This window comes from Pogoniulus pusillus, unplaced genomic scaffold, assembly GCF_015220805.1.
Source record: "Pogoniulus pusillus isolate bPogPus1 unplaced genomic scaffold, bPogPus1.pri scaffold_72_arrow_ctg1, whole genome shotgun sequence".
Lineage (NCBI taxonomy): Eukaryota > Metazoa > Chordata > Aves > Piciformes > Lybiidae > Pogoniulus > Pogoniulus pusillus.
This window is the reverse complement of record NW_026974719.1, coordinates 201,547-227,268: the sequence shown is the minus strand read 5'-3', so window position 1 is coordinate 227,268 and position 25,722 is coordinate 201,547. Positions and strand designations below refer to the sequence as shown.

The window sequence follows — 25,722 nt, the reverse complement described above, 5'->3', positions numbered from 1 at the left end:
GACCGAGCCGGACATAGCCGAGCCGGATCGAACCGGACTGGTGCGTGTGGCGGAGCTCGCCGTGTCCTTCCGGGCAGGAGCACCGCCCCGGGTGGGCCGTGCCTCGCCTCCGCTGGAGAGGCAGGAGCGGGGCGATGGCTAAGCCGGTGCGGAGCGTGGCGGGGCCGTTGCACCTCAGCCACTTGTCCGAGCCGGTGCTCCGGAGGCTCAGCGAGCTGCTGGACCGGGCAGCACCCGGAAAGGGCTGGCGGGACCTGGCACAGCGAGCGGGGAGCCGCGGCAGGGTCCGGCTGAGGTGAGGACTGCCCGCAGACGAGGGCTGCGGAGGGAGAGGCTGCGCCGGGGAAACGCAGGGCCGCGGTGGCAGAAGGGCCGGGTGAGGGCTCAGGTGCCACCTTGGGGTCGAAGGGCGGGGGTCGCTTCCGGTGCTGCCCGGAGGCTGCGCCGTACCCCACCGGCCGGCGAGGTCGCTCCTGAAGTGCGCGGTGGGCAGAGAGGATGGGCCAGCACTGGCCTCCTGCTGTAAAGTTCGTCCTTCACTCGAGTCCGGCGTGAACCACCTTGCCGTGGCCGCGCTGCTGCTCCCCCCAGCCCGTCCCTGCGGAGCAGGGGCCCCAGCGCTGGGGAGGACACAGCGGCCTTCTCCAGGAGCGGTTCGCCGAGCTCCGTCTGAGGGCTTTGAGCCCACAAGTCGCGGGGCAAGCAGCGTGGTTTGGTGCTGTGCCTCCGGTGCTTCCCGCAGCAGTGTGGCAGCAGCGCCCTAGACGGCGGCTGAACAGCTTCGCTGGCCGCTCCCTGGAGCTTCCGTCGCCGGTGCCAGGCTAAGCGCCCTCGTTTTGTTCAGCTCTTTCTGCCTAGGGCTCGTTCTTTAGATGACTTCCTGATCGCTTCACTTCCTATGGCTTCTCGAGGTGTCACAGGGTGGCATCTCCGGCCTTAGGCGTTTCGAGCGCTGCACTGAAGGCTCACTGTGAGCCTGTGTCCTGCCTCTGGTGGGAGCGTTTATGAACACAGAAAGGCAGACCCCGAGGACTACGGTAGGGCTCTTCTGTGGGGCCTATGGCCGCCGGCTTCCCGGTAACAGGCTGCGTGAATGGAAATACCTGCCCTGCCCTCTGGCTTCGCCAGGCTCTGGCTTAACGGAACACCGATTCATCGCTTTGGGGTCGCAAAACCTTGCACCCCCGTTCTATAGCTGCATTCACGTCCCTGTTATCTGTTAGTTGAACCTGCTGGGACTGGAAGCGCACGAGAACTGTTTGTGTTTGTCCCTGGAGCGGAGGTTGCTGGGGGAGTTCGGTGCACTGTGGCAGTAGGAGCTGCAGCAGTGACTTTAACAGCTGCTCTGAAAATCAAAGTCTTCTGGACTTGAGATTCTGACTCGCTCTTGACTGCTTGTGAACTAGGCACGTGGAAATGGACAGTGCTGTACTTGCTACTCTGCTGAGGACTCAGCAAGTGAAAATTAGAAGGTTTTGTACCATTGGTCAGGGTTGTTAGGTACAGGCAGCTCTTGGAGGATGTCACTCGCTAATACCACTTTCTGCAGAGGTGTCACTGTATAGCCTCTGCAGTCCTGAAGCTTGGAGGAGATCCTGCAGATGTGTCCAACTCAGGTGGGAATTTCCCAACTCTGTTTTTTTTTCTTAATCTTTTTGTTTGTCTACAAGGATTTTGTAACTGTCTCCTTTCAGGGCAAAAAGACTGAGGTCTGTGTCCTGTCTTTCTCTTGTTATTTTACAGCCCTCTGGATTTAGAGCAATGCTCCCTCAAAGTGCTGGAGCCTAAAGGAAGTCCCAGCTGGAGCCTCCTAAAGCTTCTGGGAGAGCGGGGTTGCACTGTGGTGGAGCTTGTGGAGTTCTTGCAGGCCCTGGAGCATACAGAGGCTCTCCAATGCCTCAGCTATCCAGGTCAGTTCTGGTTTCTGTCTGTTTTGCACGAGAAACACTGAAATATCTGCTTTCTACAGTGAGTAAAAACATCTTTACTGTTTACATTCTGGTAAGTGATATTCTTATGATTCCCAGAGTACTGGCTCATGTCTGTGATTCTGAGATGGAAAGTAAGGAAAGTAGATGAGCAGGCTCAATGCAGTACTGTAAAGTTGGGCTTGGCTGCTGTCTCTCCCTCAGCTGCCTCAGGCTCTGTATCCAGCCTTGTCTTTGGGAGGTGCACACAGAACCAGTTCTGGAGCTGGATAGCCACAGCTTGCCATAGCTGCAGCGAGGACTGGCACTGAGAGGGTCAGAAAGTGAAACTAATTAATGGGGTTAGTTCATTAAAGCAGCAGCCACAGCAGAGCAGAGCCTGCCGCTGCTCCAAGCACTGCCTGCAAGCCCTGCAGCTCCAGTTCAGCAGTGCTGGGTCCCAGAGCTGCAGATGCCAATCTCTGTCCTGGCACCAAGCCACACGAGAGCTGCAGCAGAAGCTCAGCAGGTATCCAGTGGACAATTGTGACTGAGCAGGCATCCCCAGCTGGGTCGCAGGTGAAGGAACAGAGCCTGGTGACCGTCCCTGCCTCTGCTGGCTCTGCAGGCTCAGCCCTGCAGAGAGATGCTGCTCTGGGGGGGTTGCAGCCTGCCCCTGGCTGCCTGTGCCCCGTCTGGGACACAGGCATGGCTGTTGAGCATCTCCTGCCTGTGGCTCAGGAGCATCCCCAGGGCTGTGCACTTCCCTCTGGGCGCTGCCGTGAAGGAGGTGAAGGCCTCGGCTCAGGCGCCGGAGCCTTCAGAAGCTGTTGGTGTGGGTTTGTTGTCGGAGCCTTGCTTGGGTAGTTGGAGGCCAGCCAGGGCCCTCTGATCTTCACCAGGTGCCTCCTCCAGCTGCTCGGCAGCCATCTGTGGGTGCTCACTGCCAGAGAGAGCAGAAGCATCTCTTGGCTGGGAGCACCTCGACCTGCAGGCACTACAGCAGCTGGCATTCCTCTGCCACAGGAAGCTGGGCACTCACCCTGCCTAGCTGCCCTGTTCTTTGGACAGCATGAGGAAAGGAGCCACTGCCTGTGAGCCATAGTTAAAACATTGCACTGGTTGAGGGGTGTACAGTTCAGAGCTGCTGCTCAACAGGGATCCACCTTGTCACCTTTACAGTAGAGATGCATGGTTGCATGCCAGGATGTGGCTTTGTTTGCAGCAACACTTGGATCTCTCAGAGAGTCCTGGAACCAGTGTCTCTCTGACAGGAACAACAAATTATTTCCAAGTGTATTCAATGGCAGAAACTTCCTTTGCTTAAAGGACACTTCAAATGCAAGTATGAAAGGTGGGATTGTACTTGTGAATAAATTCCTATGTGCAAATTCTTTTTTAAAGGTATAGAGGTTGTTGTCCATCCAGACTCTCAAGCAGTGCTCTCCGGTCAGGTCGTCAAGCTGTGTTGCTGGGCAGTGGGGCACCCGTTTGTGCATTACCAGTGGTTCAAGCAGGAAAAAGAGGTAACAGTTGGTGTTTCAAGTTGCTATTAGGGCTGATATTCTAGCACATCTCCTACACCTTTCTAAAAGTTTCTCTGGGTCATCCCAAAACATGGCTTATGACAGTCATTTCCTGTGGTAAGAAATATTTTTATGTGAAAGAATATTCCAGCTTCCTGGCCATAGCTGAGTGTATCTTAAGACTAGAGCTGAATGAAACACACGCACTGGTGGTGGGAACAGTGCTTAAGAAACTGCTCAGTAGAGTTCTTTATGGAGAAAGCTGGAAATCAGTAGTTTCAGGAAGAGCTTTCCAGATGAATTTGGATTGTCTTAGAAAGAGGCCTCTGAATTACTCTTGGAAGAAAGCTGGTCCGAGCCTCGGCAAGAGCTTCTTCTCCAAGAGTTTTGGGTGAGGGAGTTGAGGCTGCTGTTATGGACACTGAAATGAGTACCCTGAAGTTTGATGCCAGTTTAGGTCAACCCCAGCTGAGCATTTCTCGGCTCACCTGCGTTTCAGGTTCCCCATGGCAAAGCTCCAGAGTTGGTCCTGAATCCAGTGACCATCCACGATTCCGGCTTCTACATCTGCCGAGTCAACAGGGACTCTTCCTTTGCCTTCAGCCGCTGGGCGCGGCTCGATGTCTGTGACCTCCAGAGTACACCTGATGGTGAGTGGCAGAAACAGCCTCCTCTGAGAGCCTTCCTCCCGCTGAAGAGTGTGGAATGGAAAGAGGGCTGGGGCCTGGACGGAGGCTTGGCAGATCTCCCTTCCAGTCACTCTTGCAGGTCACAATGGATTTTCCCAATCTTAGAGAGGTACCAGTCAGGAAAGGTAAATTGGACAAAGCCCAGCAGAAAGAAGATTCTTTGTCAGAATGAAAAGAATCGGCCTAAAGATGAGCAAGGTAGAAGTCAGCTGCAGTGTCCTCAGCCTGTGAGTACTTGTTTGGCTCGTGTCAGCAGCCAAAGGTGTTTCCCACTGCATCCTGCATGTAAAAGCAGGCAGAAAGAGAAGAAGGGAGATAAAATCTGTGGCAGTGTCACTTGAGACTGACCTTTTTATGTCTTAATCTCGAATGTGTAATCTCTTAGCTGCTGCTACTCACTTTTAGCACACTTACAGGACAAGTAGCTGAATTCCCTTGCTGTTAGAAGGGCCTATTGCAGCTGCAGGAAGGTGTGGCCATGTGTTATCAATTCTTATTAGTCTATGTGCAGCCAAGACACTCTCACTCTTTCCTTTCATCTTCTTTTTCAAGGCAACCTCATGGCTTCACCTGAAAACAAGTTGCGGATTTGTGTTCAGCCTCGACCACAAACCCTGACAGTGGGGGATGCTCTGGTACTAGAATGTGGAGCTGCTGGAAACCCAGTTCCTCATTACCAGTGGTTCAGAAATGGATTTCCACTGGAAAATGGGGACAAAAATGTCTACATGGTAAGCTGCTGTGAAGTGCCAGCCTTGGCGACTAGCATCAAACCACCTTTAACTTAACACTTTCATCTTCCTCAGAGAAAATGAACTTCTCTGTAGGGATGTCTTAACGGAAGAGCTGTCTGTAAGCTGTTCTTCTGCTCACCTGCGTGGCTTCCCGCACGGTTCTGAGGCTCTTGGGTGCACAGCTTTAATCCTGAGCACGTTTCAGGGGGCGGTGATGGGACCTGGGGCTGTAGGCGTGTGCTTTGGGTTGGAGCAGTGTGCTGCTGTGACAAGAGATTGCCACGCAGAGAAAGCCTCTCTGTTTGTCCTGCCCTGCAGAGTGCTCTGGCCCGCGTGCACCGGCACATCTGCAGCCTGCAAGGCATCCCTTCGGGCCTGGAGAGCGCTTCCAGAGCACAGGTGCTGCCCAGCGGCTGAGGAGCGGGCGGCATCAGCAGCTGCAGCGCTCGTTCTGGTTTTGCATGTTGTCCTCCTCGCACGTGGGCTCAGGTGCAGCTGGCACAGGTATTGCTGCGGGTCTGGCAGGGTGACTGTGACCCTGCTTGCCTAGGTAACGTCTGTTGATGAGGAGCATCAAGGAACATACTGGTGTCATGCTTCCAATGAGCAGGAAGGTCGGGACAGCCAGAAGATAGAAGTCGTCGTAGGTAAGGGGTTTTCTCTGGGATGCAGGTCACTGATGTGTCAGTTTCTTCCCTATCACGAGTTTGGATTTGGTGCTTCAGCATCAGGCCAGGCACACGTGGTCTTTGCAGTTCATCCAGGTGTTAAAGCAGCCCTGCTTGCTTGCCACCAGTGGAGATGTAGAGCAGTATCAGTTCTCTAGAGCCTTGGGTCTTTATGGTCTCCAGCACAGCAACACTACCACGCTTAGGCCTTGGCTGCCACTTGCACAGATGTAGGCAGGTTGCAAGCTGCTTTCCTTGGGTTTTTGACATCTAAGAAAGCCTTGTTGGTGATGAGAACTGCCTTAGAGAAGTCCTTCAGCAGTCGGCAGGGGTGAGATGATTCACAGCAAGCAGGAAACACTGCCGTGCGGGCGTGCCTGTATTTGCCAAGAGAAGATGTGTTTGAAGTGCCCAGGTGCAGCTGGCAGCACTGGGGCCTATCTGAAGGTGTCTTTCCTGTCCCAGCAGACAGTCGACTTCAGTACTTCTGAGTTTCAGGAACAATTACTACAGTGCTGCGGTCAGTGCTGATTTATACTGCAAGGAAATGAGCCAGGGTGCAGAGAAGCTTGGCAGTGACCTTTGTCTTGCAGTCCCTGTGCCAGCTCTTGTAACTTGGAGCCCTTTTCTTCCCATTTTTTCCCCTCTTAAAACACAAGGAAGGAAAGCTGTGGCAGTGGAGTGCACCGAAGGTAAAGTCTATCTTCAGCTGTGAATTAGTTCTTTAATGACAGGGGTGACAGATTCTTGAGCACGTTGCTGAAAAGCCTGTGTGGGTGCAGAGCTTCTATTTTAAACACTGATGGGTGATGCAACCACCTTCCTTCTGGATGTGCCTCTCTCTTCCGTGCCTCCACACCACGACCTAGAGCACCAGGGAGAGAGCACAAGCTGCTTTCTTCTTGTAGAGTATTTGGAGTTGGGTTCTTGCACTGCTTTTGTGCCCTGTGCTTAGAGCTTCCGGGGAAATGCACACATCTGGAGATTTCCTTGGCTGGACTCAGGAGGTACCATCCTGACAAGAAAGGGTGAACCTGGGCAGCCGTGGAGAGCTGAGTAGAGCCAATTCCACCATCAGCTCTGTGTCTGCAAGAGGCATTTCCAGCAGCCCGATGAGGATGGCTTCTGTTCCCATTTGTGTTGCCGAAGTGTGGCACAGGTGTGTTGTGCCCTTCGATGTTGATACTTTGCCTTGGTTACTGAGCACCTCGAAGTCTGCAGTGTTTACATCACAGGGGATTAGGTATAAAGGTGGAAGGCTGCTTGCACAGCAACACCCTCCAGCTTACCTCCCTGCCAACAAAGGCAAAAACAAATGCACTGCAAACTTCAGTGAATATCTCTCTGCCCTGTTTTTTCATGGAACTGGAGAATTTTCTTGGAGCTAAACTGCTCTGAGATCAATTTCCCCCACCCACAGTTTCCAGTGGTGTCAGAATACATAAGTGAAGCCTGTGGTAGCTGAGAATGCTCAACCATTGTTCCTGAAGTCAGATGTGGCTTTGCAAAGTGAGAGTTCTTGCTCAGGATGTTGGGGTCTCCACAGCCTTTTGGACCTCTCTTTTTCAGATGGGCTATTCTGGGGTCTGGCATCTCCTGGTTTGTTCCAGCTGCTTTGCATGCCTGTGGGGCTGAGGTTGTGTTTCTCCTTTGATGCCAGCTCTGCTCTATCATAATGCACAGCTCAGAGTCTCGATGTGGGATTTTCCCTGCTCTGCGTGTGGAATCAGCATGGAAGGGTAGCTCCACAGAAATGCAAAGTGAGAGCGCTTCAGGAGAGTTGCTGTCTGTTGATGGCATCATAGTGGATTATTTTTATTACCAAAAAATGTGGTTTTGACTTGTCCACACTGATCTTGGTGGTATCATTTTTTCACAGGTGATCTGAGTGATCTTCAAGCAGCAGGTGAGTGTTAGATTTTAACTGCACATCCTCCCTCTGTGTCACAGATTACCGACTCCTAGCTGGGTTACAATGTATAGTTGACAATGTTTGGATGTGTTTGCAGCTGGGGACTCAGGAGGGGCAGATTGCATGTTCAGAGCAGCCCAGCTTTCTGCTTCCAATCAGTTGAAGCAGGTAATGAATCACAGGGCTGCTGCTGCCTTGCTGCTGCATGTATGCTTGTACAAGTGCAGAATCATAGAATGGTTTAGGTTGGAGGGGACCTCAAAGCTCATCCAGTTCCACCCCCCCCGCCATAGGCAGGGACACCTCCCACTAGAACAGGTCGCTCAAGGCCTCATCCAACTTGGCCTTGAACACCTCCAGGAGGGAGCAGCCACAACCTCCCTGGGCAGCCTGTGCCAGTGTCTCACCACCCTCCCTGTAAGGAACCCTTTCCTAACATTAGTTTGAGTCTCCTCTCTTCCAGTTTAAACTTGTTACCCCTCGTCTTGTCATTACAAGACCTTGTCAATAGTCCATCCCCAGCCCTCCTGTAAGCCCCCTTCAGATACCGGAAGGCTACTATAAGGTCTCCTTAAAGCCTTCTCCAGCCTGAAGAGCCCAACTCTTGTAGCCTGTCCTCATAGCAAAGCTGCTGCAGCCCTCTGAGGACCTTGGTGGCCTCCTCTGGACTGGCTCCAGCAGTTCCATGTCCTTGTAACAGTTCAGTGTCCCTTTGGAAGGGACTTGGCTTTTGCTTTCTCCTCTGTGGTTTCTTTGAGTTGCCATGTTCAGGTGTTGCAGCTTTCTCAGGTGGTTCAGGTGCAAAGGGGTGAAGTGTGTCTGTCCCCAGGCAGAACTGCTGTGTTGCTAAAGCTCCCCTTGGAGCAGCTAATGTGATCTAAAGCCTGTTTGAGGTTTATACTGCATCTGTGTATTCTACTGTAAGCATTTAGTGCTCCAGTTACAGAGCTAGTTATTCAGATCCCATTAGGCTATTTTTGCTGTCACCATACCTGACCAAGAAATCACCAAACCCACCACCAAAAGCAGACTTGAAAGACCACTTTGCTTGTCTCAAGCTAGCAACACCTTAGGCCAAGCAGTTCCAACAGGCTGCGTGGTTCACTTTCTGCTGCGGGCAGCTGGGAGTGCAGTTCCTGACAACCTGCTCTTTTAATCTCTTCCAAGCAGACCTGCAAGAGGAGTCAGATCACAGACCTGTAGGTAAGTGGATCAGTGGCTGTAATGAGCAGATGTATTTCATTTGGAGGAAATAGGTTTTGGTGAACAGAGCTGCTTCTGCCGCGGCTGGCAAAGTGAGCACTGCAGGGAAGGAGGCTGCTGTGTGCCATCAGACACTTACAGTGCCTGAGTGCCCTTTCAGTAGTAAACCGTGGGGGGGGGTACCCCTATTTTTAGTGCCTTGAAGCATCTACAGCTCCCCTCTTTCAGTTTTCAGATTCCTCTGGCCGTGACTTTAGCCAGCGTGGTAGGCTGGTCCTTCAAATCCTTGGGTAGCTGGAGACAGCGGGGCCGGGGTGGTGTGACATCAAGGGCTGGGGCTCTGTCTGCAGGGAGTGTGTTGCCTGCAAGCACAGCTCTTCCTGTGCAGTGTGGCTGAAGCCCATGAGGACAGATGGAGAGCATGGGATTTTCAGCTGCCTTCCTTCAGTGCCATGGTGCTCAGGCATGTTCTCTTGTCAGTGCTGAGCCAAGTGGAAAGGCTGCTGGCCTCTGGCAGCACTTTGCCTCTCTCTCAGGCTCATCAGGCACTCCCCAGGCCTGGTCATTAACTGGAAAGCTTGTAGGTGTGTTCAGTGACAGTGTGCCACTGGGACTGTCTCTGCTCGTTAAAGGGCTTTAGACTGGTCAAGACCTTGGAGGTTTTCCAGCTGCAAACACGTTGAAAACCTCTTGTTTGAAGGAGGTGAAATATCAGACAGTGAAATTGCAGACAGGGGTTCTCTGGATGTCATTGTGCAGCACTGCTGCCTCTGAAGCAGCTTTGGGGCATTCACAGAGCTGTGGGGCAGTAATTGCCCTTGGAGAGGAGGAGAAACAAAGCGGGAAGTGCCTTGCTTTGAACCATTTCCTTTCTGTAGCCTGGTGAGCAGTTTTTGGATCAAAGTCAGGCCAGAAGTCTCTAAAGCATTTCTCTTACTGTGCTTTCTTTCCTCTTTGGTTGCTGCTTTGTTTACTTGCGACAGAGTTGCTTCAGAGCAAACTCAGAAGGAAGGTCTCAGACTGAGAACATCAGCAGCCTGAATGCTGTCCTGTGAATGTGATGTGGTGTTGTTTGCCCTTGTGCCTTTGCAGCCACAGACAAGGTAGCTCTGCTAATAGGGAATATGAGCTACCGGCATCACCCCCAGCTCAAGGCGCCGATGGTGGATGTCTATGAACTGACCAACTTGCTCAGGCAGCTGGATTTCAAAGTGGTGTCTCTGCTGGATCTCACTGAGTCCGAGATGCGAAATGCAGTGAGTGAGTTTTTGCTTCTGCTGGACAAAGGAGTGTATGGTAAGAAGGTGTGATTCTATGATAGCCCATCCAAAGTGGGTCTGCTTTGTGGTGCATCAAGTACCCCTGCCAGCTCGCTTGGTGCTAGCAAGCCAAACTTATGGGAGGGAATGGGAAAAGGAAGCTGGAAAGCCTCCCCACATTATCCTCTGGCTGCAGCTGCTAGCATGTCTGTATTCTTAGGGCACAGAGAATGTTTGACCTTTTTCCTTGAACCCCTCCTAAAGCTGCAGTACAGCTTTGCTAACACAGTCGTAGCAGAGAAGTTGAACTGTGGAACTGCAGCCTGCAAGATTCCATGCTGCCTTGGGCAGCAATCTTTGCTGCCTTTAGGAGACATCTTGGACTCCTTCCTCATAATCTGCCCTTATGTGCTCCCCCTCCCATCCCCATGCCACAAGGCAATGATGTGGGCTGGGGCTGGCCAGTGCCACACCTAGAGTGCTGGGTTGTCTTTCTTTTGGGGAGATGGGAGCAGCCCTGACTGGCTGAGCATGGAATGTGTTCTGGGCTTGCTGCTGGGATCCTTCCCTTTGTCCCTATCTTTCTACTGGATGTCTACAGAATGCTCTTTCCTTCTGGGTTTCCATCCTTCTGGCCTCTGCTCTGCTCTCTCCATCCTCGTTGCCAGCTCTGTCCAGAGGAGTTGTTTGCTCTGTCTTTGCATTGAGCTATGCTCCAGTGCCAGGTGGGTTGGGCTGGAGGGGAGCGGGATGCAGCACAAAGCTTCTGTCACAGAGATGCTGCAAACTAAAGCATGCAGCACAGAACTTGGAGGAGAGTGTCGTGCAGTGGACCTGGGGCACGGCACGGCACCTGGGCTGCAGTATTTTTTGCCCTCTTCTTTCCTGCCAAGTTTTCAGGATAAGTAGAAGTGCCTGTTGTGAATTGCTGGTCCCTTTCAGTTACCGTGATACTGGCCTGGCAGTCGCAGAGCTTTTCACAGTGCCCTGGCCACTGCTGATGGCCTGTTGCCTGAGGCGCTGCCTGCAGAGCTGCCTGAGCTAACATTTGGGCGTTGATGTCAGAGCCAAAGCTCGCATGACATTCAGGGGCTGGAACTAAGTGATCTTCTGGCTCCCTTCCACCCCAAACCATGTTACGATTCTATGATTTCAAGACTAAGTATGGCACCGTAGGCAACTTCCTGACAGCAGTTTTCTTTCTTTGTTGCCCGGGAAATAGATGCAGCTTGTACTTCTGAGTGACCTGTCAGATTCTTGCACCTCTGCCTTTCCCTCTGCACTTGCTGACGCCACTTTAGAAAAGAAGGCCCTGAAAGGCTTTGCTGACTTTCTGCCCAGCATCACACAAAAGCCCTTACAGGCATGTTTTTGCCACTGTATTTCTCCACAAGCTGGTGTTTGAGAGGCAAGCAGACTGTTCCTACAGCAGTGCTTGGCAGCAACTGCTCCGACAGGGTCGCTTTGTTCTGTCTGGAGAGTGGCTGTTAATGGCAAGGGAGCGCAGAAGAGAAGCTGTCAGGGTGCAAATAGGTAATGATTTGTTGTCTTTTCAGTCGGCATGGCTCCAAACAGGAGAGACAAAGTGCTTTCTTGTGCTCAGTCCTTGCTTTACGTGTTCATGATGCCCATTTACGACCCGGCAGAATGCCTTCTTGCTGCCAGGAAAGTGGCATTTCAGATACTGTTTCTTAAGAGCAGGAGTAGTAAACATAGTGATGATGACTGTCTCTGCTAATGTCTTAGCCTATGTTGTTCTAAATGAAGGGTGCAATTAATACTGCATTCCACGAGCTTGAAGGGATAGAGCTGTATCATTTAGAGGTTGAAAATGGTTAGGCTGCTCTGTTAAAAAAATCAGCGGGAGAGAAAGCAAGAGAGAGGGGCAGATACTGCCTCGGGGCTGACGTCTGCGAGGAACCTGAGCCTACTCAAAATTCTTGTCTCAGTGTCTGATGGGGCGCTCCAAACATTCTCTGCTTGCTTTGGGTATGCAGAGGGTTTCTTCTGCTCTTGAGCTCAACATATTAACTGTTGCAGGTGCTCATCAAAGCAGCACAGCACAGCTAGCTGCCGAGAACACACAGAAGGTGGCGGTTGCTGTGGGAGCTCTGCTCACTGAGAGCGTGCTCTGGTAAATGGTGCTCCAGCTGCTTCTCTGGCAGGCATTCAGATACAGCTGATCTCAAGCATAGCCCGGAGTTAAGTACAGACCGAGACTCTGTGCAAACGCAGTGTAAGAGTTTCCTTTTAATTAGGGAGCCGAGATGGATTCCTGCACCTTGTGCTTAACTGCAGCCGGTCTCAGGTAACCACCGGAGTCTCATCAATAGTCCAGTGGTACCTTGGTTCGTTCAGGGGGTTGACACATACACCCTCTGGTTTCTGTGCATGTAGAAGGCTAAGGGCACTGAAGGAAGCTGCTGCCATTTGCCGAGGCTGTGGCAGCTGAAGAAGGTGCGGGCACAGCCTTGCACCCTGCAGTTCCCTTGCATGCCCTTGCTGGCTGCTGCTCTCGGCTCCACCTGGCTCCCATAAAACGCAGTTGAGCGCTGGTGACTGAGTGGAGCAGTTTGTAAGGTCTTGGCACAGTCGTTAACGCCTCCAGAGCGCCAAAACCCGAAGGCTCGATGTGAAGAGCTATGGCTGTCCTGGTATTCCTCTGGAGGAGGGGCAGGTCTTTGTGAGAGAGCTGCCTGAAGTGCAAAGGGGGAAGCACCTAGCACACCCAGCTGCACCAGCAGCTTCCAGGACTGAGGGCTTGGCTTGTGTCTGGATGCCCCAGGTCTGCAGTGACAGAAATGGCACAGCTGGTTTTAGTGAAAACAGCGCCCCAGTTGCATAAATTGTTCTAGCTCTGCTTGCTTTTGTTCAGCTGCAGCACTGGAGGCTGAACTGCCTAAAGTCCAGGCCAAGCTGGCAGCCCTTGGCTTGGACAGGGGCACTCTGTACTGGGTTAGGAACTGGCTGCATGGCTGGGCACAGAGACTGGTGATGAATGGTGCCACATCCAGCTGGCAGCTGGCACTATTGGTGTGCCCCAGAGATCAGTGCAGGGGCTCAGGCCTGTTTAGTATCTTCACTGGTGCTCTGGGTGAGAGTACTGAGTCCAGCATCAGTGAGTTTGCAGATGACACCAAGTTGGGAGCAAGTGTGGGTCTGTTACAGAGCAGGCAGGCTCTGCAAAGGGACCTGGGCAGGCTGCACAGATGGGCACAGTCCAACACCAGGAGTTTGAACAAAGCCAAGTGCCAGGCTTTGCACTTTGGCCACAACAGCCCCATGCAGTGCTACGGGCTGGGGCCAGAGTGGCTAAGAGCAGCCAGGCAGAGAGGGACCTGGAGGGGCTGGTTGGCAGCTGAACAGGAGCCAGCAGTGTGCCCAGGTGGCCAAGAAGGCAAATGCCATCCTGGCCTGGCTCAGGAGCAGTGTGGCCAGCAGGACCAGGGCAGTACTTCTGCCCTGTGCTCAGCTCTGCTCAGGCCACACCTTGAGTGCTGTGTCCAGTTCTGGGCCCCTCAGCTTAAAAAAGATGTTGAGGTGCTGGAAGGTGTTGAGAGCAGGGCAGCAAGTCTGGGGAGGGGCCTGGAGCACAGCCCTGTGAGGAGAGGCTGAGGGAGCTGGGGGGGGTGCAGCCTGCAGGGCAGAGCTCATTGCTGTCTACAGCTTCCTTCAGGGAGGCTGTAGCCAGGTGGGGTTGGGCTCTACTGCCAGGCAGCCAGGGACAGAAGAAGGGGACACAGCCTCAAGCTGTGCCAGGGCAGGTTCTGGATTGATGTTAGGAAGAGTGATTGCATTGGAATGGGCTGCCTGGAGAGGTGGTGGAGTGCCCATCCCTGGAGATGTTTAAGAGCCTCCTCTTAAACATATTAAGTGGGGCACTTAGTGCCATGGGCTAGTTAACTGGAAGGGCTAGGTGATAGGTTGGACTCAGGATCCCGGAGGGGTTTTCCAGCCTGGTCGGTGCTGTGGTCCTGTAAACGCAGTGTGTGTGCCCTTAGAGGATGGAACTTGTAGATAGGCAGAACAGCCCTGGGAAGGGACAGCAGGAACATTCCATCTAAACATGCAAGCTTCTGCTAGCTGCAGTCTGTGGGAGTGAAGATTATTCATGCTGAGATCATCTTCATGCAAATTGATAGGACACTGATTTGACATTTTTATTCATGTACGTAAACCCTAGGCCCTAGCTGCAGTGCCCTTCTTCAGAGTTAAAGGCTTTTGTTAATCCTGTGGTGTTCTCTTTGCACGAGGCTGTTGCATGCTGTACTGACAACTAACTCTGAAGGTGCTGCTGTGTTCTGACACGAGAGGGGCAGGAGTGTAGGATGAGCCTTCGTGCCGAGGCAAGGACTGGTTCATGTAGGAGACCCGCGAGAGTCCCGAGTCTAACTGCAAAGATGTGTAGGTGCAATTAGCTAAGAGCAGGTTGTTGGTAGGCTGGTAAAGGGAGTGCACTCTGGAATCCTACCAGACCTGAGCACAGAGTATTTTTTTTCTCTCTAGATGAAAAAAATATTTATGAGCTCCTCCTAGAAAAAAAAACCAACCAAAAACCCCAACCACACAAAATAAGTCGAGAAACAGAAACTCTGTTCAGAAGCTGTGCGGAGGAAGCAGGAGAACTAAAAGCTCCTAAAATGCTCTCATAGTGCAGCAAGGTTTTTCTCTCACTTTTGTATTTATTTCTTCCCCCTAGTCAAAAGTACCTGTAAAGATTGCAATGGTTTATGGTATGGAAAGAATTTAAAGGAGAGAGAAGAAACAAAGCAAACCCAAACCCCATCCATCTGTCCATCTGCAAACAAACCACTCCCAACTGCCCAGCATGACTTTTTTCCTTACAACATCTGCACTGCCTGGATGCTGCTCAGAGCTTTGTGGCTGCACTCGTGTTTCTGGTTGGCACACTTCCCTCTTGGTCTCTCTGAGCTGTATATCAGACCTGACAGGCTATTTTCAGGAGAGGCCACAGCTCCAGCAGCTTCAGAGTCTTTAGCTTTGTGTACCTGATGCAAACTGTCTCCCATGTCATCCTGGTGGGCAAACTGAGGAGGTGTGGGATGGAAGAGCAGGCAGGGAGGTGGATTTGGAACTGGTTACAAGACAGAGTTCAAAGAGTGGTGATCAGTGGTGCCAGGTCCAGCTGGAGAGCTGTAACCAGTGGAGTCCCCCAGGGATCAGTGCTAGGTCCAGTCCTGTTCAACATCTTCAATGACATTGCTGAGTCTGCTCAGCAAGTTTGCTGCTGACACCAAGCTGGGAGGCTTGGCTGAGACAGCTGAAGGCTGTGAGGCCATCCAGAGAGACCTGGGCAGGCAGAGCTGGGTAGACAGAGCTGGGCACAGAGGAACCAAATGAGGTTCAACAAGGACAGATGCAGAGTCCTGCACCTGGAGAGCATTAATAAACTGCAGCAGTACAGGCTGGGAGGTGACTGCTGGAGAGCAGCCCTGTGGAGAGGGACCTGGGGGAGTGCTAGGGGAGAACATCCATGGGGCAGCAACGCGCCCTGGTGGCCAAGGGGGCCAATGGGGTCCTGGGGGGCATTAAGCAGAGTATGTCCAGCAGAGGTTCTCCTCCCCCTCTACTCTGCCCTGGTGAGACCTCATCTTGAGTACTGCCTTTGGGTTTGGGCTCCCCAGTTGCAGAGGGACAGGGATCTGCTGGAGAGGGTCCAGCAGAGGCTATGAGGATGATGAGGGGACTGGAGCACTGCCTGATAAGGAGAGACTGAAGGACCTGGGACTGTTTAGTCTGGAGGAGAGAAGATTGAGAAGGGATTTAATAAACATCTGTAAATATCTGAGGGCTGGGCGTCAGGAGGGGGACAGTCTCTGTTCACTGCTCCCTGGGACAGGACAAGGAGCAATGGATGGAAGCTGCAGCACAGGAGGTTCCAGCTCCACACAAGGGGGAACTTCTTGGGTAAGGGTCACAGAGCCCTGGCACAGGCTGCCCAGAGAGGCTGTGGAGTCTCCTTCTGTGGAGCCTTTCAGGGCCTATCTGGATGTGTTCCTGTGTGCCCTGAGCTAGATTGTGTGGTCCTGCTCTGGCAGGGGGGTTGGACTCAATCTCTTTGGGTCCTTTCCAACCTCTGATGTCCTGTGTGATCCTGTGAAACATCTGGCTGAGCCCATGGCAGGAATGACAGAGGTTTGTTCCTTTCACTGGCCCTTTTAATGGGCTGTGCCTGTGCGGTGTGATGTTAACGAGGTTCCCCCCTGCCTCCCCTTCCTTCCTCTGCTAGCAGAGGCATACTGATTATAAATACCACTTGCAGTAGCTGGAATGATCAGCCTGTGCCATGGGCAGCATGGCCATAGTGCCTGGGGTTTGAGACCACGCTGAAGGGCAGGTGTGTTGTGGTATGCGCTGAGCTTCCTTCTCACTCCTGTGTGCTTTGCACTCTCAGGTTTGCTGTACTATGCTGGCCACGGCTACGAGAACTATGGGAACAGTTTCATGGTTCCCATTGATGCTCCAAACCCCTACCGGTCTGCCAACTGCCTGTGTGTGCAGAACATCCTCAGACGGATGCAGGAGAAAGAGACAGGACTCAACGTTTTCCTCCTGGATATGTGTCGCAAAAGGTAGTGCCTGGCAGCACCTCACTAAGCCAGGAGGGCTGGCGTTGGCCGCTGGAGGGATGGGTTTGTGTGGCCCTGGAGGGGAGAGGGTAACTGCTGCACCTTGGGCGACCAGCTGCCAAGCTCAGTTTGTTCACTTGAGCAGCAGAGCCTGTTTTAAGCAATGAACAGAGCACCTGGAACAGCCCCTTTGAGAGAACAGCCCTGGGGCTTGGGCTGCGTGCTGAGAGAAAGCTTCAGCCCAGGCTGAGGGTGCACTGGGCGTGAAAGCCGCTGGCTCTACCAGCACACAGCCTGCCTGTGAGCGCCCTTAGAGTCGAGAGCGTTCACCCGCAGGCTTGCTTGGGCTTTAGGTAGACGTGTGAGGCTGGCCGGCAGGCTTTGTGTTTCCATGGCTCGCTGCTTGCCTTCGGGTGGCACTGACGTTCTTTCTCTGCCACGAGAAGCTGGAAGGCACTGTCTTACTAGAAAAATGTGGCACTGGGCATCTTAATGACCATTTCCCCTTGCATCGCTAATTGTCGTCATCATTACCAGGAGGAAGGACAAACTGTGTGGTCAAAGGTGGCTTAGTTTGGAGCTCTAAAGAGGCACAGATTCTCCAGACTGCTTTTATGCTGAGAGTGCTGCATCTTCAGAGCTTAAAAATGAACTGGCTTTACAGACTGGCTGGAGTCAAAGGGACCTCTGAGTTCATCTGGTTTATTGGATCTTCTAAACAAAGCACTGTTTCTTCCATGTTGAGAGACTTGCACTTGCACTTGCCATCAGCCCTTCAGTCAGCATTGCTGCAGCTTTAGAAGGAAAACCTGGCTGCCGAGGGCGTGCCAGTGAGCCAGCTCAGCTGCACAGCTCCATAAGCCTCATGGTGACTATGCAGACACTGTGGGCTTGGAGAAAAAAAAGAGGCAGTTTCTGTTCTGAGCTGAAGTGGCTACTTTGCAGCAGTCATTCTTGAAGAGACTGTCAGTACAGCATGCCCTTGTCTGTGTGGTGCTGGTACCCAGCTCTGGCTCTGTGTCGTGCTCTTGAGGAGTGTGGATGACACTGATTTTTTTGTCGTGTGGTGCAGGTGTAGGGAGGAGAAAATGGCTGTTTGTGAGCTATGCTCTCTGGTGCTCGGAGAAACTGTCGTGCTGGCTGCCACTGCTGTTGGTGACTGCTTTCCTTTTGTGTTTCCCTTTGCTGCAGAAATGAATATGATGACACAGTTCTTGTCCTGGATGCGCTGAAGGTTACGGCCAACATTGTGTTTGGCTATGCCACGTAAGCAAGTTTTGCTTCTGCCTTGTCGAACCAGTTTTGAAGCCAGAAGGGGCTGTTGAGACTGCATAGCTAACCTCTCACAGCAAAGCACTGTGCTGTTAAAGTGCCAGTCGTTTCTAGCCATCTCTCTCCTCTCTCTGTCTTCTTTTGCTTCACTAACTTGCTCCACACTCCAAGTGACTGTGGAAATGCCCAGGAGATGGTCCCGGTGTTGAGCACTCCTGCTCAGAGACAAAGGTCACACCAGAGAGAGGAGTGCCTCCAGCAAAGCAGAACCTGCTAGGCAGTGCTCCTGACATTTTGCTTTTGGCTACTTGTAGGAAAGCTTTACTCATCTAAGTATTTACTAGAGACTAAAAGACCACAGGGAAGGAGAAAGGAAATTTCACTGCTGGAGCCATGATGTTCTGTTTGTCTGTGCAGATGGGGAAGGGAGATTTGTCCTGCATGCTCATTGTGGTGCTCGCTGGACCTGTGTGCTGCACCTTCATTGGTCATCTGTCCCCTGTTAATGCCAGTTAAATTTCTAGTAAGAACAGTGTTAGACATAGAAGCTTCAATTATTGGAGGGGTAGCCTCTGTGCTTCTTGCCCTAGGGCTAAAGAATGAAGTTACAACTGCAGCTGCCACTACTTGAAGAGGTTGCTTAAGCAGAAGGCTAAATAACCTCTATCATTTTTCGAGTCAAGTGCGAAAGCTGTTGAAGTCTGCAGGAGGTTTAATGAATTCTCCTATGGGACTTTAAGCTCCTCATTAACAGTTTGATATCAGCTCTGGTCTGCGTCTTGGCTGTAACTGAAATTTTCCCAGGCAGAGCTGCTCGCGCGTGAGCGTGGAGAAGGGTGGCCTCGGGCACCACCCGGCCTTCCAACCGTCAGCTTTCTTCCCCCTTCCCAGCGTCACTTTGCTCCTTTTGTCCTCGTGTTGACCTTAGCTGTGCAGATGTTTGTGGTTTTTCCCTGCCTGATGTCGGTCACCCCCCAGGTGCCAAGGAGCAGAAGCTTTTGAGATTGAGCAGTCGGGGCTGGCCAATGGAATCTTCATGAAGTTCTTGAAGGACCGGCTGTTAGAAGACAAGAAGATTACAGTGCTGCTTGATGAGGTTGCAGAAGGTGAACTCGCGGCACTAGTGGTGCTCAGCCTGCCTTGCTGAAAGCTTCTCTGCTTTTGCCTCCTTCCCCTGGTGAATGTTGGTCTACTTTAACTTCTCTCCTGTTGGGTTTTGTGGCAGCTTCGTTAGGACAGGTTCCTATGTCTGCAGAGTACGTCTGTACTAAATCTTCAGCTTTTATCCTACCCTATCCCCTTGTTAGCCTGTGCAAAGCTGCACTAGGAGGGGCAGAATGATGTTGGCATTCTGTAGTGGTCACAGACCCATCAGTCTTTCAGCTTGCAGAAGAAGTTCTCACCCTTTCCCTCCTCTCATATTTTGTCATTGCTTTTGGATGCTCTGAAGCGTGTTGGTATTCTCTGAGATGTCTCTCTCCTCCCTGTCCCAGAGGAATGTGTCACATTCTGCCAGCACTCCTTTTCCCTGCACTTCCCCAAATGTCCTGTACAGTGCAGCTGGCTCTTACTGCTTCATCTGTGCTGCCAGATTAGTGTGGCATGCTGTAGGTGTTCTGATGTGTGACCTACTCCTTATCTCATTCTTGAACTCCACGTGGGGAGAGATTTGGATTTGTCATGCAGCATGGCAGCTGCTGTTGTCAGCGTGAGCAGGTACTGGGTGCTAGTGAGCACACTGCTGCACTGATGGCACTGGAAAATGGTCCACAGGAGTGTTCATGTTAAAGGTGTTCCAGGTAAACAGCCTTCCTGGTTTCATTTCTCTATCCATACATGGAAATGCTCCAGGCATATTTGAGTTCCCTTAGGAGGCTGTGGGTGTTGGCTTTCTGCACACAGCAAAACCATCTGAAAACACCGCCTCTAAATACAATAAGTGAACTAAGTAGAGGGAGACCTTAGTAAACTGGAGTGAATTTGGATCGCAGACTGGTTAAAGTTGGGCAGGAGCTCTGGTGATTGCTTAAATGGCTTGTGAAAGGCAGATGCAGCAGGTGTATGGCCAGTTGGGCCTGCAGGGAATGAAGGGCTGGGCAATGAATACTCTGAAAGGACAAGGATTTAATGGAGGCATCTTCTTTTAGATATGGGCAGGTGTCACCTGACTGAAGGCAAGCAAGCTTTGGAGATCCGCAGCAGTTTGTCTGAGAAAAGGGCTTTAACTGATCCCATTCAGCAGACCTTGGCTTCTGCAGGGTCTCTGGCACGGAATCTACAGTGGGCCAAAGCTCACGGTACAGTAGAGCTTCTTCTGGGTGATCCAACTGGCACGGTGGGAAGGACAGAGGGAGGAGGGCAAGAGGAGCAGCTCTAGAGCTTGGAGAAGTTCAGGATTTAAAAGAGAGGGCTGAAAAGGGAGAAAATGCTTGTGCTGCATTTTGGCCTGGCCTCGGCTGGGGCCGGAGCAGGAGGGCGCCTCGGCTGGGGCTGGAGCAGAAGTCTGGTCCCGGTTCGAGGCCATGTTGTTTCTCTGCAGAGCTCCCCGAGAGTAAGTGCCTGGAGTTCAGGTGTGGTGTTCAGGTCCAGCTGGGCTTCGCAGCCGAGTTTTCCAACGTCATGGTCATCTACACGCGCCTGGTACAGAAGCCGCCTGAAATAGCAGCTTGCAGAGCCTACATCACAGACTTTGCCCTTGTAAGTAGGCCCCTGGCAATCTCCCTCCACTAGAGCTGGAATCACCTGCCCTGTCCATCCTCCGTCATCAGCTGGGTGTGACCTGTTGGCGTCTGTGCAGACAGCAGCGTTTTCATTCTACAGTGCCTCTCTTGATAGATAGGGAAGTACCTCAGGGTGAACCTGGGCCAGTCCTCGTCAAAGGCTCCTTTGCTTTTCCTTGTCTAGTGTCAGGCACTGTTCTGTGTAACTCCAGGAGCTAAATGTCAGTGGCTCCTCTGTGAGCTAAGCACACATCTGCCCTGAGAAGCTGGAGGCTTTAGCCGTACGCTTCTGTGCACCCAGGTGATCCTGTGTAGTTCCTTTGGTGTTACTCAGCTCGTCACAGGGAAAGAGAAGAGTAAATCAGAAAGCTCCTTGGGGCAAAACCCCCTCCTTATTTGGTGATGTCTGTGAAAGAGGATACGGGGCAGAAAGCTTTCTTAGCCAGAATAAACTTGTGATGCTCTATGAATAAAGCACCAGAGTTACTGTGCATAGCACCTGCATCTTTAGCCCACAGAACTGTGTTGATTGTATTGTACTTCATAGACGTTAGAAAGAAAGAGCAAGCCTGAAGCAAGCCCAGCTGGTTTGGCAGGAGGCATCCCCAGAGGAGGGTGACTTGCTCAGATGTGAGCCCTTCTGCCTGTGGCTAACAGTGCCCACAGCCTCTGCAAGTCCTCCTGGGCTGGTGTTTCCTTTTCAGAAGGACAAACCCCTGACTTTATGCAAAGACTGAGAACTATTTTATGATCCACACATTCTGCACCTTTGAGCTGTCATTTCTTTCTCGCTTCAGGACCTGGATGTGGATCCTAAAGAGACCAATAAAGGAACTCCTGAGGAGACGGGAAGCTATTTGCTGTTGAAAGACCTCCCCAAGCACTGCCTCTACACCAGGCTGAGCTCACTGCAGAAGCTGAAGGTTCATACCCTTTGCTCCTCACATATTTGTTCTGATGATTTGGGTTAAGTGTGCTGCCTGGCAGCTCTGCCAAGGTAGCTGTGTAGTGTGTGCATAGGAAGTGCCATGTTCTTGGGAGGGCCAAGTGGCTAGCAGCACAATTTAGTGACTTCAGTTTCCTGGATGAGAAACAGGAGGCAGGGAACTGCTGCCGGCCTGATGCCATCCTGCAAGGCACTTTGTTTTTCTAGGCCCATACAGGACTGTGACAAGGTGATTACTGCTGTGAAGCTCATCTGCTGCACACTGTGAGATGTGTACCTGTGGCACAGGAAAAAAGTGGCCTGAATCAGAGCTGCGTCTCATAGGGTGGTTAGGAGGAGATGAGAACAGAGTCGCAGAATGGCAGGGGTTGGAAGGTACCTCTGGTCTTTACATCTCATCTCCTTCCATTGAGAGCTGTGCTCTTGGACATGTCTCAGCATGATGTGGCACTGTGAATTTTGACTTTGCATCTTTATCTTATGACATCACCTGGGGTCTCTTCTGCAGTGCTTTTGACAGCTGGTGTAATCCAGGTGCTTCTAGAAACAGCAGGCAAGCAGGCATGAATCAAAAGAGGTCCTCACCTAGAAGGTGTCTTTAGCTCCTAGAAAGGTTCATCTCCTCCTCCAGTAGACTGTGCCTCTTCAAGTGTTTACTGAGCTAGATTGTATGGTCCTGCTCTGGCAGGGGGCTTGGACTCGATGATCTCTTTGGGTCCCTTCCAACTCCTGACATCCTGTGAGCTGTGATCCTATTGTTTGTTTGGAGAAGTGTAACATTTTGGTTTTCCCTCTCCCTGCTGTTTCCCCCTTTGCAGGAACACTTGATCTTCACTGTTTGCTTGCATTATGAGTATTCAGGAATAGAAGAGATGATGGATGAAAGAAAGGAGGTCAATGTTGGGAAGCCCCTTGTTGCTAAATTAGGCCTTCATCACAGATTCAAAGCCAATAGCTGCCTCCAGAGCTGCTGCACAGCTGACAGTCCTTGTCTTAATCAAAGAGAAACAAGTTCGGTGACAAATAAACACTGCGCCCTCAGTCCCTGCCAGCCAGCCTCCTGCCCAGGAGTTTGCCATCCACACCCCTCTTGCTCAGACAGCATCAGACGACCAGAGGCATGTTCTTGCAATGGGTCTTCAAAGATACTACCTTCCAGACAGGAAGCACAGAATTACTCTCCGCCTGTGGATGTGAGTAATGTACCAGTAGAGACCACTGATGACACTGCAGAGTTGGAATTCCTTCTCTCTGACCACTTCAGACTCTCCCAACGGCAGCAGCTGTGATGTGCTCAGAACAGACCCTGGGTGCCACCCTTGAGCATGGGACTTTGTATTCTGCTTAACCAGCTTCTGGAGTCTGGGGCTTCAGAACAGAGGGACTGGAGAGTCTAGAGGTGGTACTGGGAATGAGGTGATGAAAACTCTTCATATCCAAAGAGATAAAACTGCACTGGCTGAAAAAGGCATGGGGTTTGTTTTGTTCTCCTGCCAGTTGACTGATACAGGGAAGAACCTGAACTCCTCAGAGTTTCCTGTTCCCTTCTCTGGCAGCCAGGCAGAGGCATTTGTGCATTTCTGGGCAGATGCTGCCTAGCTCTGTCAGGAGAGGAATGCATAACAGCCTGGCTGTGGCATCAGGAGGTTCTCTTGAGGTAGTGAAGCCCTGGATCATCCCAGCTGCTTCTCGGTCCTTACTGGAGCTACATTTCCTATAAATGTTGTGTTTTGTAGATCTTCTCAGAGAGAAATTGCTGTACGTAAGCAGTTGAACATGGATCTCTGCTGACAGAATTGGGCAGTACAGTAACTTCCACGTCTTCTGTGACTTAACATGATCCAAAAAACCCATTGGCCCCAAAATAATAAAGATACCTTTCCCTCCCCTTTGTTCGAGAGAACTACAGATCATCAGAGGGAGCAGAGCCACCAGCACTTGCTGCAGGCTTTCTCTGGAGTAGCACCCTCGAGTTTTGCTGGTCTGGTTTCTGGAGAGGTGGTCTTGGTCTGTTCTGGAAGAACATTAAATGGGAAGAGGAGGGGAAGTGCCTGTTGATGGCAAGCCAAGTGTGGTCTAGTGAGTGATGCCATAAGACGTGCTGCAGGCTGTAGCCATGCAGGCACAAGGAGGGAAAGCTGGGGAGTTCAGAAGGACAAGGCACCTCTGCTGCTGCTCTTCTGTGGGGACTCTGGAAAAGAAGCACACAGAGACCTCTGCTGCCAGGCCAAATCAATTCATGTCTCTAAAGGTGGCTCTTTGTCCATGGGTGTCCATGTGGCTGTTTCCAGCATGAAGGCTTTGCTCCATCAAGGCTGAGCTCGAGCTGCATTAAAAAATTGAAGTAACTTCTCTGCAAAAAAAACAAAAAGCTGAGCTCAGGTTAAACAAAGCTGCAGCCAGGGCCTGTAGAGCTTTCTCCAGCTGCCCACTGCAAAGGGTGCTTATTTGTTGTACCTCTGATGTCTGAGCTCTGCTGCTGGCTAATCCTGAGTGACTCTTCTCCAATGTTTTTCAAAGGTTTCTAGAGGAACTCAGTGGGAATGGGGACTGAGAAATCATCCAATTATTAAAGCCTGTGAACTGCCCAGAGAAAGACAGGGGAACACACTGACTGTGGTCACTTGTCTGTTTGCAGGTGCCCTCCATGGCATGGGAAGGGCTTCCAGGAGCAGCAGGCTGGTGGGTGAGTAGTTGCCTGCTGGCATGGTTTGAACTGACTGGAATGGCTGGTCAGAGCTTGTGGCGTTTCTGCTGCCAGAGAGCTCTGGTGTGCATTGATTAGTTCTGGAGTTTAGAATGTGGTCGGATGGTGCAGTCTGACAGCCTGGATAGGAACTGATTCACCTTTGAGGTTCTCTAGTCAGGAGGTCACAGAAACCAGTGCACTTCCGACCTAATGTTGAGACTGGCAAGACACTGGCCACACCATGAGTAAAGTTATGTCCTCGCTGTAGTTCAGGTATGCAGTGGTGTTTCTCAAGCTCTCTTTGCCCAGGAGGAGACATTATGATGGCTCCCAAAATGCAACTATTTGAACGGCAGGAGCTGTTCCAGCCGTGTTTTTTCTCTTGCTGAAGCCATCTCCTGCAGTCTAGTCAAATCGCAGTCCCTGCTGGACTGGAGACACGTCTGCCAAAGAGGCGGTAGGAAAGAATTTACCTTCTGCATCTCCATCAAGCTCTGTAAGCTACTGCCTTGGTGAAACAACCTTTTGTCTCTAGAGTGCCTAGGCTGTCTCTGGCTGCAGAAGCCCATCTGCTCTCTTTGCTGTTACGTTTTTGAGGCTGTTTTTTAGTACCTCAGTGGTTACTGCTTGTGCATCAACTACTTTCCTCATCCTGTCAGCTAATTACCAGTTTTGGCAGCTCTCGTGCATGAGGCTTCAGGGCTGTGTTCACCTTGGTATGTATTCCTGACCACTCTAAGTATAAAGTGATCTGGCATGGCTCTTCCCTTGCACAGAGCTGTGACTGAGGCAGAGCAGGAGCTGCTTCCTTTGTGCAGGGTGGCATTTCAAGGTGCAGGGCTTGCTCTGACCTGGAGAGGTTTGTGGGGAGGAGGGTTTGGTAATTTGGAGAAATTGGGGTTGGCACGTTTGGTTGGTTGGGCTTTTATCAAAGTTTGGTCACCCTTTAGTAATTGCAGTAGTCTGAGTAAGAACACCTCTGTGGTCTGGAAAATAAGCAGTTAGTTAATTTCTGTGGTAGCACTGCTGCAATTCAGGCTTAAGAGCTAATAAAAATCTTTGAAACACAAAATGCTGTCTCCCGTCCTTGTTGCCGCAGCCGGTGAGCATGACGGCAGGATCCCCGTGGGTGGGTGTTACCACAGCCACCGTCCCCCGCACCTGCATCTGCAGTGGATGCACGGGGCAGTGCCTAGGACATTCCCAGCCCGTCCTCAGACACAGCCTCTCACTTGCCAGCACCCTCCTGTCAGAGGCAGCTCCACTTAGTGAAAAGTCTTCAACCTGTTAGCAACTAACTGGCCTGATACTGCCTCCTTGGAAGTGCTCTGACCTTGGGCTGAGACCAGCAAGTCTGGTGCCCCCGGGCTTTCCTGCGGCTGTCCTCAGAGGGACAGGTTCTGAGCACTAACCCCAAAGTGTGTGCTGTCCTTGGGAGGCACAAAAGAGCCAGGGCCAGGCCTGCCTGCTTGCTGGAAACTGGCTTTTGTCAGACATGGCAGAACGGCACGGCTACCAGAAACAGGAGTAAAATGAACCCTCCGTGGAGTTCACGCAGCTAACAGGCTCCTGCTTCTCGAGCCAAAGTGATAAACTGCCTGGTACCA

The 25,722-nt window shown here is 51.8% G+C and overlaps 1 protein-coding gene across 4 annotated transcripts; it reads left to right on the top strand.

Moving 5' to 3' along the window:
- Positions 1–13: 13 nt before the first annotated feature.
- MALT1 (MALT1 paracaspase) lies at positions 14–25,187 on the top strand. Of its 4 annotated transcripts, XM_064141803.1 has the most exons (17): positions 15–295; positions 1,744–1,910; positions 3,312–3,433; positions 3,933–4,083; positions 4,675–4,853; positions 5,407–5,503; positions 6,184–6,216; positions 7,404–7,430; positions 8,607–8,639; positions 9,732–9,935; positions 16,314–16,491; positions 17,680–17,754; positions 18,739–18,866; positions 19,908–20,057; positions 20,300–20,457; positions 21,278–21,403; positions 22,245–25,187. In XM_064141803.1, exons 1-17 carry the CDS (start codon positions 135–137, stop codon positions 22,713–22,715), a joined length of 2,460 nt encoding a protein of 819 aa, XP_063997873.1. In that variant the 5' UTR covers positions 15–134; the 3' UTR covers positions 22,716–25,187. The 4 variants fall into 4 exon arrangements, with proteins under 4 accessions (XP_063997876.1, XP_063997875.1, XP_063997873.1 ...); XM_064141804.1 differs by lacking the exon at positions 6,184–6,216; XM_064141806.1 differs by lacking the exons at positions 17,680–17,754; positions 18,739–18,866 and having other exon boundaries at positions 14–295; positions 9,732–9,895.
- The last annotated feature ends 535 nt before the right edge of the window (positions 25,188–25,722 follow it).

Coding starts and splice junctions, on each gene's coding strand:
- MALT1 (XM_064141803.1), top strand. CDS start 135: ATGGCTAAGCCGGTGCGGAGCGTGGCGGGGCCGTTGCACCTCAGCCAC. Junction 1,911..3,311: donor CCAATGCCTCAGCTATCCAG/GTCAGTTCTGGT, acceptor TCTTTTTTAAAG/GTATAGAGGTTGTTGTCCAT. Junction 8,640..9,731: donor GTCAGATCACAGACCTGTAG/GTAAGTGGATCA, acceptor GTGCCTTTGCAG/CCACAGACAAGGTAGCTCTG.